The sequence below is a fragment of the Pochonia chlamydosporia genome, assembly GCF_001653235.2.
Source record: "Pochonia chlamydosporia 170 chromosome Unknown PCv3seq00018, whole genome shotgun sequence".
NCBI lineage: Eukaryota > Fungi > Ascomycota > Sordariomycetes > Hypocreales > Clavicipitaceae > Pochonia > Pochonia chlamydosporia.
In genome coordinates this window covers 99448-115532 of record NW_019154053.1, presented here as the reverse complement: position 1 = coordinate 115532, position 16085 = coordinate 99448, and the positions used below count along the sequence as shown (strand labels likewise).

At 50.3% G+C, this 16085-nt stretch overlaps 3 protein-coding genes across 3 annotated transcripts; 2 read left to right on the top strand and 1 right to left on the bottom strand.

Moving 5' to 3' along the window:
* Window positions 1-604: 604 nt before the first annotated feature.
* VFPPC_17131 (reverse transcriptase) lies at window positions 605-1759 on the top strand (the record flags this gene model as incomplete). The annotated part of the gene is made up of 1 exon (XM_018294880.1): window positions 605-1759. One exon carries the CDS (start codon window positions 605-607, stop codon window positions 1757-1759), a length of 1155 nt encoding a protein of 384 aa, XP_018135926.1.
* A 122-nt stretch (window positions 1760-1881) lies between these two features.
* VFPPC_11405 (retrovirus polyprotein) lies at window positions 1882-5847 on the top strand (the record flags this gene model as incomplete). The annotated part of the gene is made up of 3 exons (XM_022428756.1): window positions 1882-3908; window positions 3973-4079; window positions 4133-5847. The coding sequence occupies 3 exons, from the start codon at window positions 1882-1884 to the stop codon at window positions 5845-5847; spliced, it is 3849 nt and encodes a 1282-aa protein (XP_022283889.1).
* A 6161-nt stretch (window positions 5848-12008) lies between these two features.
* Window positions 12009-14696, bottom strand: VFPPC_11403 (peptidase; the record flags this gene model as incomplete). Its single annotated transcript, XM_018289603.1, has 2 exons — window positions 12009-14516; window positions 14589-14696. 2 exons carry the CDS (start codon window positions 14694-14696, stop codon window positions 12009-12011), a joined length of 2616 nt encoding a protein of 871 aa, XP_018135923.1.
* Window positions 14697-16085: the final 1389 nt, after the last annotated feature.

The following is a 16085-nucleotide window of genomic DNA, read 5'->3' as shown; positions in this document are numbered from 1 at the left end:
CACCAGTCGGGCAGCACATCGAATTCCGTCGCATTCCCTCCGGCTATCTGAGTGACTAAGTCATCATCAGCTCTAGGCTCCTTAACTCATGCCCTCCTGGCAGGTGACTAGGAATATCGCGCGGTAACTTTCGAAGTGATGTATGCAGAACCATTCGCAGACTTGATGCTCGACACCAGCCCGCGACATATGTTGCTTGGCGTGCCACAACTCGTGTTATTCCAGTGCAGTGCGCCATGGTGGTGCTACTCCAACGCTGCAGCCGAACCGCACTCTTTATAATGCTGCTCTACTTTGACCTGGCTTGTACCGTCACATATTGTTCACCTGCACTACAACATGGTAGATCACCGTCTTTGACGTGAACATCGCCAACTCCGTCATAACCTTCAGCCTCGCCCACGGAAAACAGAGTTTTCAACCCCTTTTTCACCCCTTTCCCAACCAAACCAACGAACCAAACCAAACGAGCTCAAATTGACGAAAGGAAATCAACAAACCAAACGAAATCAACCAAACCAATCAAACCAACCAACGGAACCTAACGAACCTATTAACTTCACTAACACCATAACGACGCCACTCTCGCCGCGCCCAATCAATAATGACCATGAACGGCACTTCACCGACGCCAATCGATCGAGTACCTCCCTGCCCCCTGCTTAGCGCTAGTAACACCGAGGAGACATTCCGAAATGCCTTTGCAACCAACCCAACCGGTCTCATGAAGGAAGTCTTCCTCGTGTGCAACGCCGCCTATAGCATGCAAGGATTAATCGAGTCCCTACGCGCCTCGGCCACAACAACGATAGCAGAAGTAGAAGACCTCCAAACTCGCCTGGAAAATACGTTAATTACTAGGAGCGATGGAGACGCAACAATCACCCGCCTGATGGCAGAAAATGAAGCATACCTAAAAATCATCCAATCAAGAGGGATTTCACAACGCACACCCGAACACCCCGATCCTGAAGCCTTCACTGGCGAAGACCCATCTCTCCTGCAGAACTTCCTCCAACAACTCGACTTAAAGCTCGAAATGAACAAGGATTGGTGGACTTCAGAGCATCAACGTATGGGATACGTAGTTTCATGCCTCAAAGGTAAAGCTCATGACCAAGTCCGCTACAACATTAAAAATGGGGTAGTTCTCTTTGATAACGTCAACGCCATAAAAGAAGTGCTTCAATCAGCCTTTGGGGACATTGATGCCAAAGCCACGGCCCAACGCAAGATTTTCGACATGAAACAAGGCCATAGACCTCTCACGACGTTCCTCCCTGAATGGTACGCCGTCGCCAAGCTCACCGGGTGGGATAGCGCGGCCCTCATTGCCCATCTCCGACGGGGCCTTCACGAAAACATTACCTGGAGACTCTCCCTCACCAAGGGTAAAGACATGCCCACTGAACTCACTCAATTTATGGATCTCGTCCGCACCTGTGATAACGAATGTCGTCAAGTCAATGCCAATTACTTCAAGAAGAGTACGAGCAACTCCCCTGCTAACCAACCCGCGGGTTTGCAACCCACCAGCACACCGCAGTTACCAACCCCTAACGGCGGAGACCCCATGGATCTGACCGCCATCGCCTGGGGACCTGGAGATGTTGCCTCTGGCCGTAGACCGCAAAATGACGCAGAGAGAGCAGCACGCAAAACCTACCGCACTGCCCATGGGCTCTGTCATTGGTGCAACTCGGACAAACACCGCTCCCTCAATTGCGATACCGCACCATGGAATAAGGGAAAAGCGTAGTCTCCGGCGGAAGTCGCCGCAGGAGACGAAAGAAAAAGACCGACCTACAAGTCCCTTCCCTTGACTCCAACGAAGCTCATTTACTCTTACCATGCACTCTGACGGAAGACAATAATGCAAGTATGGTAAAGACTAATTCCATGCTTGACTCTGGCGCCACTGGAAAGGGATTTATAGACGAGTCTTTTGCGCACCACAACAAATTCACGTTTCACAAACTACGAAACCGTCGCCGGCTGAATGTAGTCGATGGAAGACCCTCCTCGGCAGGCGACATCACTCACGTAGTAAAACTCAACATGGAAATCAAAGGACACAGAGAAAAAATGTTACTTTACGTAACGAAGCTTGGGAAGTACAACATCATTCTCGGAAAACCCTGGCTGAGAGACCACAACCCAAATATCAACTGGATTACCAATACAGTTACTTTCAACTCTGATCACTGCCGCAAATACTGCATGGAGAAGGGATACTACCAACTGACAGTTTCCGGAACTCTCTCTTTGCAACCTCCAACAACCACAGCTATAACTCCACGCCCATCAATGCCCCGAAGGGTCGGTGCAGCCGCATTCCACACACTGGCCCAAAAGCGCAACGTCGATGTATTCTCACTGTCGCTGTATGAGATTGATAAGAGACTGGCCGAACTTGGCGTTATTACAGAAGCCTCCACGTTTGTAGAACCTAAAGCAGCACGATATGACGCTGCACTTACGGATATGCAAAAGATGAACCAACAACTCCAGGCCCATGACAGAATCACACCCTCCGACGCCGGATACCAACAGACCCAAGAAGTCCGAACCTCACAGAGACTAGCAGCCGAGATGTACCTTTCGGGAGCTTCACTCGCGGATATTCACAAAGCTCTCGAGCCTAAGGCTTTGATTGACCCTGCAACAATAGTGCCCAAACACTATCACGAAAACCTGAAAGTATTCGATCAAGCAGAGGCAGATAAACTTCCCCCCCACCGAGACTGCGACCACGAAATCAAACTCCAACCTGGCACAACCCCACCCCACGGACCTCTGTACGGGATGTCGGAAGACGAACTCATTGTCCTCCGGAAATTTCTGCAGGAAAACCTCGACAAGGGTTTCATACGTGCCAGCACATCACCAGCAGCCTCCCCGGTGTTGTTCGCAAAGAAACCAGGAGGTGGCCTTCGCTTCTGCGTCGACTACCGGGCACTTAATGCCATCACCATTAAGAACCGATATCCTCTACCCTTAATTCAGGAGACCCTTTCGCAGTTAAGCCAAGCCAAATACTTCACCAAACTCGATGTCGTTGCAGCGTTCAATCGGATACGCATCAAAGAGGGCCAAGAGTGGATGACGGCGTTCAACACAAGATACGGTCTCTTCGAGAGTTTAGTAGTGCCTTTCGGACTTTCAAACGCCCCAGCCACCTTCCAAGCTCGGATCAACGAAGTATTACGTCCATTCTTGGACAGATATTGTACGGCCTATATCGACGACATTCTCATTTACTCAAACGACCTAGCCTCTCACAGAGTCCACGTCAAATCAGTGTTACAAGCGCTTGAAGCCGCTGGCCTACAACTCGATGTCAGGAAGTGCGAATTCGAGACCACCGAAGTAAAATATCTAGGCATGATCATCTCAACCACCGGCGTACGAATGGACCCCGCAAAGGTCGACTGCCTCGTTAACTGGGAGACCCCTATCAACGTGAAAGACGCCCAAGCCTTCTTGGGGTTCTCGAATTTCTACAGACGATTCATCAAAGGATTTTCACGCATCGTACGACCGCTGGTTGCCCTGACAAAGAAGTTAGTCACATGGAACTGGACCTCATCGTGCCAAGGGGCGTTCGACACGCTCAAGAACAGCTTCACGTCAGCCCCAATCCTCAGACACTTTGACCCCACAAAAGAGGTGTTTGTCGAATGTGATGCGTCCGATTTCGTGTCCTCAGGTATTCTCTCTCAAGAAGACGACCAAGGAGTACTGCACCCAGTGGCTTTCATGTCCAAAAAATACGACCCCGCCGAGTGCAATTACGAGATATACGATAAAGAACTCTTAGCCATAGTACGCTGTTTCGAATGCTGGAGACCCGAACTCCAAGGCGCACACCACCCGATCACCGTCATCACAGACCATGCCAACCTTCGGTATTTCATGACAACCAAACAACTTTCAAGACGTCAAGTTAGGTGGAGCGAATTCCTATCACAGTTTCAATTCGCCATTAAGTCGGTACCAGGAAAAGACAACAGAAAACCCGACTCACTCACAAGAAGATTACAAGACTTGCCAAAAGACGAAGATGACGACCGCATCCAGTATCAGCAATAGTCACTGCTCAAACCACACAACATTGACCCTTCTATACAAGATGAACTGAAAATTGACCCCGAGCTCTCAGAACTCTTTGCAAACCTGTCCTGGGAAGAGGAAATCACACTTTGCCCCGCCCTTCTAGACGAAGTTGAACCAGAACCAATCGACCACAAAATCACGAGACTGCTTGACAAAGGCTACGAGGATGATGAATGGTGGATGAAAATCAAGGACGAGATGCTCAAGCCTCACGGCATCCCACATTCAAAGGAAGTGTCTCTGTCGGAATGCATGATACACGACGGCCGGTTGTACTTTCGAGACAGATTGTACGTCCCTGAGGGCGAGCTTCGCACTCTTCTGATCCAGCTCGCCCATGACAGCGTCGAGTCAGGTCACCCTGGGAAAAACAAGCTATATGAGCTCATCTCACGCTCTTACTGGTGGCCGAAGCTGAGCGCCGACACGAAACAATTTACTCGAAACTGCCATGGGTGTCTTTGGAACAAGAACTCCCAGCTACGGTATCAAGGTACACTGAAACCTCTTCCAATTCCCCTGCAAAGATGGAGGGATCTGTCTGTCGACTTCATCGGGCCATTCCAGCCTACCACTCGTGGGTTCAACGCAATTATGGTCGTAGTCGACAGGCTGTCAAAAGACAGACACTTCACGCCCTGCAGAACCGACATGAAAGCGCACGACCTAGCCATGCTCTTCGTACGAGATGTATGGAAACTCCATGGGTTACCAGATTCAATCGTGTCCGATAGAGGACCACTGTTCATTTCGGAATTCTGGAAAGCAGTCTGCCACCGATTACAGACCAACATCAGCCTATCTACAGCATACCACCCCGAGACTGACGGCCAAACGGAAAATGCCAACTCATTCCTCGAACAATACCTTCGCCAGTATGTCAGCTTCGCGCAGGACGACTGGGATGAGTGGCTGCCACTGGCCGAGTTCGCAGCCCGCAATGTTGTCAGCGATTCAACTGGCATGTCCCCATTTTTTGCGAATACAGGCTACCACCCCCGAATGAGTTTCGGCCCTCCGCGAGTAGTCCCAAAGCAAGCACCCAAAGACGTAGCAGACCGCTGCAAGGAGGGCAACAATTTCGTTACCAAGATGCAAGAGATCACTGACCTACTGCGCACAAACCTGCTTTCAGCCCAAGCCTCACAAGAGAAATTTGCCAACGCAAACAGGTCACCAGCACCAGCTTATCGAGTGGGAGATATGGTTCTGCTTAGCACGCGAAACATCAATTCAGCCAGGCCCAACCCAAAACTCGACCACAAGTTCATCGGCCCCTTTCGAATAGAGCGCGTTCTTAGCTCCCATACCTACCAGCTCAAATTGCCACATGAATTAGCTTCAATTCACAATTCATTCCACACCAACCTCCTACGACCATCACCAAACGACCCACTCCCCGGGCAGCACAACCCTCCACCTCCTCCTATAGCATTAGATGAGAGAGGAGAGAGGCTGTGGGCGATCGACAAGATACTGGACTCTAAACGTACAAAGGGTAAGGGCTTTAAATACCACATACTATGGAGAGGTTTTGGTCGCGAGGAAGCGACATGGGAACACTTACACAATGTTGTCAACGCCCACATAGCAATCAAGGAGTTCGAGAAACGCTACAGAAACAAACCCAGACCCACAAGACGAGAAATCCGAAGCGCCCGGCTCCAGGCGAAGCAAGACGTGGAGGAAACGTATTTGATGGAACAAAGGCAGTCAAAAGTAAGGGAGTAAGACGAGACCATATGTAAGGGAATGGCCCCACTTTAGAACTCAGATAGCTCGAGTCAGAGCTTCCTTCGGAAGCTCTTACTCTCCTTGTGAACAATCACTTTATCCAAGTCGCACTCGACCTTGCTCGTGCCTTGTACCGTCACAGCTATTGCCTAGGAGGCAACAGCAATTTTCAAATTTTTCATACTGCTGCCTTGCAGGCAGCAGTATTCCAGAGTATTTAGTTATTGTATGGTTCCACTCTTTTGTGTAGGAAATCAAGAGTCTCTCGTTGCCCGACTCACAGGGGGTCTTCTGCCCGATCGTCGTCCAGTTATGCAAACAAGTCGTGAAGTGTGACAGTTATGAGCCCGGTTTGCCCGACTTAATTTGATTTAGGCACAAAGCTTCTACTGCACTAAACAGCACTGACTATAATGGCCGCTGACGACCTCGAAGCCTCTTCCCGGGTTATCCTCAAAGGATCCGGTAACTGGGACGTGTGGATAAGTATAATCCGCAAGCTCGCGAAGAATCAGCAAGTCTGGGAATATGTTGACCCCGAGGTTATACACAAGCCAGTCTTGACGCCACCAGTCGAGCCGACGCCGGGCCAAGCCCAGGCAAACGCCACTGACATACAGCAACTGCAAGGTGACAGCCTTAGCAAATTCCAAATCCTTGAGGCGAGGCATCGAAGCCAACTTCAGACCTACAAGGACAGGACCAAAACTTTGGCAACACTACAGGAACACATCGTCAAAACCGTTGGCAAATACTATGATATCATTGCCAAAGAAGATGATGTCGCAAATGAACTCATTATCCTGAAGAACCTCGTCAAACCAACTGACTGGGCTCAGGAGATTGAAGTCACGGATCGATATTATGCTACGCTTAAGGCAGTCAGCAGAACAAAGGTTGAGGAATGGATCTCGAAATGGCAAGTCGTACTGAACGAAGCCAAGAATCTTGATCTGCCTGATGTAAGAGGCCTGCGACAGACTCGACATTTCCTTAAAGCAGTAAATGCTATTGACTCGACATTCTCGAAGGTCTGGATCAATCAGATGGAAGCAAAGGCCCTATCCCACGAGGATGACGAGTGGCAAAAGACGTTCCCTGATGGAATCAAGATCAGTGAAATTTTTGAACGGTCATATCGATCAACTGCTCAAAGCTCGAGCAGCAGAGGTGCATTCGCCACCTTCCAAGGTGAAGGGGAGCCTGATGCATCCAAAACCAACAGCAAGAACCCAGGGGGGAAACCAATTTGCCTCTGCGGTCGCAGGCATTTCTATTCAGAGTGCTACTACCTTTCTGACGCGGTACGACCAGCGGGATGGTCTCCTGACAATAAAGTCCAGGAAGAAATCGATCAGAAGCTTCAAGACCCTACTATCAAGGGCGAAGTCGAACGGTCCATCAGGAACCGGAAGAAGAAGGAGGAACAGCCTCAGCAACAGGATGGATCGGAAGTCAAAGGTGCCGCCTTTGCTGGAGCCATAGCCAAGATTCAGCCAGAAGCTCCGCGACCGATACAACAACCATCCGACACAGAGATCCAATCCATTTTCTCAACTGCAGCCGGCTATCCACTTCGTGATTCCTTCATATTGGACTCTGGATCCGACTTCCATATTTGCAATAACTCCGAACGCTTCGTTGAAGGATCATACAAACTTTGTGACAACCCCGAAGGAGCTTACTCTAGAGATGCACAACTCGAAATCCTCGGATACGGCGATGTGATCATCCGCATCGGAAACGCGCACAAGTTCAGGCTCCAAAATGTAGCCTACATCCCAAGATTCCATACAAACATTGCGTCCCTGGATCTCTTTCTCCAAAGAGGGTACAACTGGAACCCAGCAACGGGCGCCGTCTCAAGAGACGGAAAGACGATCTTTCGCACAAAGAGGCGATATCGCCAGCCTGTCATTGAATTTAACCAAGTCGATTACGAATCGCATATACCACTGGCAACCGCCTTCACCTCATCCACGCAGCCGAGACCTGAGTCCGCTGCAGAAGCCATTCGCTGGCACCAACGCCTAGGACACCTTGGGTCTGAAGCCCTTGAGCGCCTAGTTCAACAGACAACCGGAGCCAAAATCCATGGCCCGCTCAAAATCGAGTGCAAAGACTGCGCCGTTTCAAAGGCAAAATGTATTGTCTCACGACGAAGCCCGCAGACGAAAGCACCACGACCAGGGTGTCCTGTGTTTTGAAATGGAAGCGGCAGGGCTGATGAACCAATTTCCCTGTTTGGTCACTCGCGGTATATGCTGTGAAAGGCCTCTAGCGAGTTGATTCAACTAACTAGTCCCTATGCTGTTTACTACCAAGATAGGGAAGGAAAAGGAAGTCTTCCTACGTCGTGGCATCATCACGGCGCCTTATATTTACCCCTCATAGAAGGTTCTAGAATTAACCTGTCTTGGAGTTGGTGATAGGCGGCGCAGCCGCCTATCCAAGCGGCTCCAGCCCGTTACAAGTACCCCTGACAGTGAACTACCGAAATGACGGCTTTCTTTGGCTCACTATCGTTGGATAATTTTAGCGACTGTGGCAAAATATCATGAAGGTAGTTGGTCGAATTTAATCCAACTGTACAAGGATCAGAGAACAAATTTCAACTCTACATGGGTGTGCGAAACCCAACTCTAGCACCCTTGATCACGCTTAATTTCACCAAATTACAAATCCAACCGTAGTAGAGTTGGATATGTCTGTACTCGTAGGCGTTTTGTGGTGGCCATTGGTCTCAGAGGCGCTCTCGTCACAATCCCAGCTGGGGCTCTCGATTGAGTTGCTGCTGTTGTCGTCAGCTTGCCCGTCATCGTTTTCATCCCCTGATTCGGATTCCACATCGCTGTCACTGCCAAAAATACTTGAATCCTCTGGCGCTGATACTTCGGAGCCGTCCGGTTGTGTTTGAGTTGGCCATAACCCTTCGCTTTGTTCGATGTAGTCCCACGACCTATGGCTGAAGAGTGCTTGTAATGGGTTGCGCAATCCAAAGCTTAGTCGGTCTCCTATTAATTCTTTCTCTGCGCTTGCAGAAAGTCGAGATATTCGAAACACAAATGCAATCAAGCATTTCCAGATTCGCCGGTATCGTTGCTTGCTAGCGACCTTCGCAACTAATGAGAATGCCTTTCGAGTGCAGCTTTTTGGGCTAGTGCTTTGTAACCAACGAAGTAAGTGACGACTAGTTTGATGGTAGATTCCTCGCATCTATCAAGAAGATGGTCCATGGCTCCCAGTAGACACGACATCTTCTGCTCATCGGCGGAAGGGCTGATTAAGACCAAATTATTTGATCCCTGGCACAAAACGTAGTCTTTTGCAAGTTGGTAACGATCGGGTAATCGCACAAGGGCCCGCAATCTATCTCTTCTAACCCCCCCGTAGATGGCTAGCCATTGTGTTCTATCCATCCAGGGACCAGAGGTCGCAAACGATTGGAGGTTGTTAGAGGTATCGAGTGCTTGGAGTTCATCTTCCACGTCAACGTATGCTTGATCTCGTGCAATAACGGAACGAAGATGATCTTCAGCGGCCGGTGTCAGGCAATCTGAGCCGTGGATTCTCTTAGCAGCACGGTTCGGCGTACGATGTAGCTGCCTACTCCGCGCAGGGGCGCGGCAGCTTCCACCAAGGCTGACTTCAAACCAGTGATCGGAATGGTCTGGTATGACTTGGTATTGGTATGGTATATACCGCCAAGACTTGGTATGGTTTGGGGAGATCTCAATACCATGGTATTACCTGGTAATACTGGTAACGCTAAGCTGTTTGCGGCAGGTGGCTGATTTGGAGCATCCAGATTGGCTCTGGTAGCGGGACAGCACCAGGATAGGGTGCTTAACGCGTCAACGCGTCAACGCTTGCATCTTATTTATCCTAGCACTGCACTGGCATTACATTACCTCTTGAGTTGATCTCATCCGAAATCCACGCGTTGATCGACTTCTTAAACTTCAGTCCACGTCAATATCAATGCACTGTCGAAGCTATATTGATGAGAAAATACGCAGAGACGTGGAAGTCCGGCGCCCTGAAAACGAATTTTTACTGTAGGGTAGGTGAACACAATGAGTCGAATGCCGAACTTGGCGATGGCTTCACGAATTACCCAAATAGGAAAGCCGATGGGGTACAACAATCTTGGTGGTATTACTGGTCTTACCGGTAATACCATACCGGTAGTTACATAAGCATCTGGTATGGTATGGTTTGACCTCCATACGTCAAACCATACCATACCATACCGGACCATTCCGATCACTGCTTCAAACCAACGACTGCCAGCCCTGGATCGAAAAAACCGTTGACAATGTACACCGGTCACCCACGGGACATCATCCTTCTCAGAAGCCTGCATGGTTGTTGCTCTACCTCGTTTCCGCGGGTTCACCCAGCCATGATTGCCACGGCTATGCTCTTTCATCTTTTGTTCGCTTAGAACAATGTATGAGCAAGACCGACACTTGAAGCCGTCTGGACTCGGTGGGTCGAGAACCGGTATTGGACCCGTTGTTGGAGGGGGAAATTGGAACGTTCCCAGCTCTGCTTGATTCCGAATTATGCCGGGTAGTCGCCGTATGGACTCCGCAAGTCTTCGTCGTTTGCCCGGAGGCACATCCTTATGCCGCTTTAGGAGGTGCGTGTCGACCTCATCCTAGTGATGTTGTACTTTTCGTACAACACTGTTGTACGTACGTACGTACAAGAAGAAAAAGTACGTACGCGTACTGCGTACGTACGATATTCCAAATAGGGGAATTTGTGGGTCACATCGTACAAATACGGAGCTGTACAAAAGCTCTGTTGGCTCAACGCACTCCTGATTTTGTACCAATTGAAGGTATCGCTAAAAAGATGGCGCCCACCAAAGCTAACCCTAAAAAAGCGCTGGGCGGATCTTGAGGAGAAGGACTGGCTAGAACTCGAAGATTCATATCTCGAGTTATTTGTGAATGCGCAGGGCAAGAAGGTCTGGATGGACGGCGCGATGGCCTCAACCAATGAGGATTTTGAGTGGGAGGTGTATTACAGTCGACGGGTGATATATTGGGTGTTGACACTGAGGTGGAATCTGAGGTTTGAGGCTCAAAAATGGTGCAAGGGCAGGGCTCACTATTGCCCAAAAAGGAAGGGGAAATTTGTATGTATGTACTGTACTGTACAACCCCATTGTACGTACGGTACTAGGGCTAAAATACAGTACTGTACGTACACGTACTGTACAAGGCCACATCACTACCTCATCCGCTACGCATGCAAACCGGCAGCGTGAACAAGCCACCACATGGTATTGGACTAGGTGGACGAACGGCTCCATGCAGTTACAAAATGGAGATTTCGAGCGTAGAATCGTTTAAAGACCAAAATGTGACAATTCTGTACAACATGAAAGCTCTCAGTAAAGATTTACTATTTCACTCTTGCACGCGTTATTGGCGTGTACCCCTGCTACGTGTAAAGTGTTTAATTTCCAATTTGCTGGCGGCTCTTATCGATACCAAACCAACTCTACCCTAGTCGCTTAAATCAACCGTACCCCCGGAATAGTGGAGTAACTATGGGGCGCCCAAATAAACCGTACTACAGTTGATCATGTCCTACAATTGTATGTAGGTGGACAGGTGGACAGGAGTATGTTTCTCGCATAATCATCAATCAGGCACTTTCTTCGGAGGAGATATGCTCCTCGGTAGATATGCTGGATGGGATGTACATGTCCACGTTTTGGGACCTGATTCACCAGGAACTCGGTCTTGAATACGATGCTATCCCGTTTCCAGAGTGGGTGAAACTTGCGCTCGAGCAAGTGAATAGTGTTGGGGAGAGACATCCCCTTTGGGCGGCCCAGCACTTCTTGACACAGCCTGATGGGCAGTCTTCTCGTCCGGAGGGGTACGTTACACCTTAGGATATGTGTGACGCTGTGGGGAGTAATGTGCGGTACTTGGAGGGAATTGGCTTTATAAGACGGTCAGTCGGGGAGTTGGGCATCGTGAATGGGGATGCGATTGGAAGGTCAAACATGGCAGATTACGAAGAGTCGGGCCTACCTGGATGAAGCTGAGATGGAACATGAATTGTATCGTTGAAATTGTCTGAATTATTTTATATACATTAAATATACTGAAGAAAATGACATCGTTTCGCAATCACTTGTTATACTTGATATCAAAGGACTGCGTTGAAGCCACATCCCAATCCTCCTTCTTCTTAGCATCGCCATATATTCTCAGCGCCCTCGTAACAAACTTGTACTTCCCAGCGGGCGCATACTTCTCCGAATCAAGCTTACCATCCCACGACCACCAACTAATACCCCTGGAATTCCAATAGCTAGGGAACCCAAAAGGTTGGCCGATGGACTTCACACCCATTACCTCAGTGGTGAGATCCTTGGGAGGACAAGTCGTCATGGGGACGACATCGACTCGAATCTGCGAAGATCCAAGAGCAAGGCCAATGTACACTGCTGGTAGGACGTCCTGGCTACCTGCTTTTCCAGGGGGAGGGAGGTTGAATGTAGTATTGTTAGGGACCTTGCCGTAGTACTTGGAGTCGTTGGAGTTGAAGATCCAGGATTGGTCGGAGGCAAGGACAGTGGCTTTGCCAAGGGACCCTGTGAGACCCTGGTACGGCATGGAGAGGGACGAGCCGTCTGTGCCGTTGACGGTGATGTATCCAGACCAGAGGGCGAGACGGGAGGCGTCAAGGCTAGACGGTGGAGTGGGCATAACTTCCACGACGACTTGTTTCCCGGGGGCGACGGTTACGCTATCTTGGGAGAACTTGAGACGGGCGTAGGAGTCGACTGCGTCGTTGGGGAAGGCCATGGGGTATATGGATCCTTTTTGAAGAGTGTACATGGTCAGGGATGCGACTTGGTTGAGCTTGTATGTGACGGAGCGCTTGCCAACATTGGAAATGGTAAAGTTGAGTTCGCGGGCTGAATGGTCTGTGTCGTTGAAGGACAAGCTGGATGGGGATAGTAAGGAGGTTGTGTAAGCGGCATCGTATGCCTGCACCATGCCACCGCCTTGTTGCGCAGCCGGCGCGAGTTTGTTGGAGAACTGCTTGCCGTCGTTGAAGAGCTGTGGGTTGGCGGTGGCAGAGAGAAGGTTGTTGATCAGCTCGGGGTTGCGCGTGCCTCGGACTTGGGAAACTAGGGCAATGATGGCGGCTGTGATGGGGCACGACATGGAAGTACCGGACAAGACGGCGTAGCTGCCCTTGGCAACTGGGTATGTGGACAGAATGTTGCCTCCTGGAGCACCGATTTGGGGCTTAAAGTCCATCTCCCAGGTTGGCCCCCAAGAGGAAAAGAGACTGATGGAGCCTCCGGTGACAGTGTTGTTGACTTGGCCGACCACGGAAGCCGCCTTGCTAAAGGAGGTGATATCCAAGGTGACTGTAGATCCAGCCTTGAGGCTGTTGACCCAAGCGGCGCCCGTCTCGGGTGTGACCATACCAGCGCCTTTCATGAGGGAAGCAGAGTCTCCGAGTTTTGGGGCGAAATCGCCGGCAACATTGTTGTAGACCATCATATACTTGGCGCCTTTGGCAGCCAGGTTGACGGCCTTGTCGGCGAAGAGGCATGTGCCGCGTCGAACAAGTACAATATACTTGCTTAGGTCGGGCGTGTTCGCGGGGAGTGGCGTGCAAGCATCATTGGCGATTGTGGTATCAAAACTCGTGGCATAGAGAGTCATTGAGACGCTGGCAAGAGCTGGTGTGCCCGGCACGTAGAGGAAATCAGTCTTCTTTGCGCCATCAACGCTGAAGCTGGCCTGAAACTGCACAGACGGCGTGAGGACGTTGTCATATGACGCTACGGCGGTGACCTTCTTGCCATTGGCTGCGGTACTGATGTAAAACAAGCCGTGATCACCATCATTGCCAGCTGAGATGGTGCAGGGCACACCTTGCTCGACGATTCGGGAAACGGCAACGGCCCATGGCTCTTCGTTCCAGCCGCGGGCTCCGACAATGGAAGCGCTGATAATCTGAGCACCATCCTCAAAGGCTTTGTTAAAGGCAGAGATGAGAATATCAGTGCCAGCCCGGCCATCGCATCCAAACACGCGATACGCTCCGAGTGTAACACTGGGAGCTGCACCGGTGAAGCCATGGACATTAGGCTGGGCAGCGACGATGCCAGCAACGTGCGACCCATGACCTCGGCAATCCATGGGGTCATTGTCAGGAACCGGGGTATTGTATCCCGTGTAATCATCACCGACAAGATCGGTGCCAAAAGACACCAGACAGCCCTTTCCGAAGCAGTTGTTACCCAGGGCAGGGTGCGTGTAATCAATACCGGTGTCGATAATGGCTACTCGTACACCCTTTCCAGTAATGCCCTTGGCTCTAAGCTTGTCAACCTGGGTCATGATGTGAGGTGAGAAAGTGTCAGCGGGCTTGTCGTCTCTTGCCGAGACTTTGCCTGGTGTTCCGACTACTCTCACATTGGCGTCGGGTACACCAAAGAGGTCGATTGGCCAGATGTGCTTGACTGCTGGCATCTGTGCAATCTTCTGCGCCTTTTTCTCGGCATTTTTAACATCGTGGAGCTGAATAGATACACCCTTGAAGAGCTTGTAGTCGAGCTTCATGCGGGTGGTAACTTCGCCATTGAGAGCGCCGACGACGGCTGAGGCATCCTAAGTATCAACCGAGTCAGCTAAGTGTACTTTCTTGATGATTCGTAGTTTGCATTTCAAGGTCATACTTACCTGACCGTCTTCGAGCTCCACGATATAACCTCCCGGAACCCGGGCAGCGGCAGCCAGAGCTGTGGCCGCAGTCGCAAGAAGCGACATGAACATGGCGGTCCGCACCATGGCTGAGACTGTTGTCGACTACCTCGACAATGACGGAACGCACAAGGGTGGCACAATAAAAACGAAAGATGCAAGTAAGAATGGTGCGAGGCTGGCACAATCTCAAGGACAGAGGTTGGTGAAGGCAGATATACACATTTAATGGGTTGGATCACACCCAACTGCGGGACGGTGTGGCAGGCCATGCTCAGTGCCATTCATCAACAAAACCGATGCATCTTGAAAGGCAATCTGACATAGTAAGCTGTCCATGAGACCTAACCATGGTCCTGACAGATAGCCAGGCTGCATTGAATTAGCTTGATATGTGCCTCATGGGTGGGCTTCCGATATCACCTTGGACCTCCTCCATGCGACCGCCACCGAGCAGGCATCCCTTTCGGCAGTGCTGTCCCTGTTAGCAATACCCCTTATAGCTACGACTCTTGCCCTTCAGGACTTTACAGCAACCCTCAGTGCTGTTCAACTGATGTCCTTGGTATGGCAGACCTGGACTGCAACGCAAGTCAGTAACTGTAACGGGCTGAGCCCGACGGCGCCCCAACAACAAGCGAGATTAGCAGCGGCGAGCTCAGGAGCTTAAGAGCTCCTGGAGCTCTCCTTTTCTTGTTCCCTTTGCTCTTCTTCTTTAGCTTTGGATACTTGTTTATAGTCACCTAGCCAGTTGTCAATATACTCGCTTCGACCGTTACAGCAGCCGACAGAGCACACGGAGGAAAAGTGTGTCATTATGTGTAATTGCAGGTGGGATGGACATGGGATGCATATGGGACGCACCGACGAAAAAAACTGTAGTTTGCTAAATTACATTGTGCCCTTTGCACCGTAATGAGTAAAGCGTTACTTTGATTGCAGGGATGGTATGGGGCTACAGGGGTGGTGAAGACGGTATGGCCAGTCTGTATTGGCCAGTCAACCTGCCCAGGGATAGTGTAGACTCGAAGACATTGCCCATTGATTCAATGTTGATGCCGCTACTGGCTGTGTCCACTTTCCCAGTCGCTGCAGGCCCAACCCGAACCCGTATTTCTGATTTACAACGTTTTTTCCTCAGCTTTGAGCCCCTGAAGCTGGAAAAAAGCAATGTTGACGAGCAACCCAAAAGGGCAAATACTTGACCGCGAAATTGACGAGCTGGGATCATTGACCGCGAAACTAAATTAGGTCTAGTCTACTGACTACAAAACCTAAATGGGAAATTTACGCGGACCCGAACCTTCCAGCGAAAAGACCCCAACGCCGCCCATAGAAATGGGGCTTCATCAGGCTGCAGGACACCACCCTTCGGCAGTTGAAGTGTCAAATGCAATGATTCCATCTCAGCGCTGGGTGAAATAATTATGATGCAGATGCTACCTGTGCATTATATATGGCTTCGTGGCTAAGACC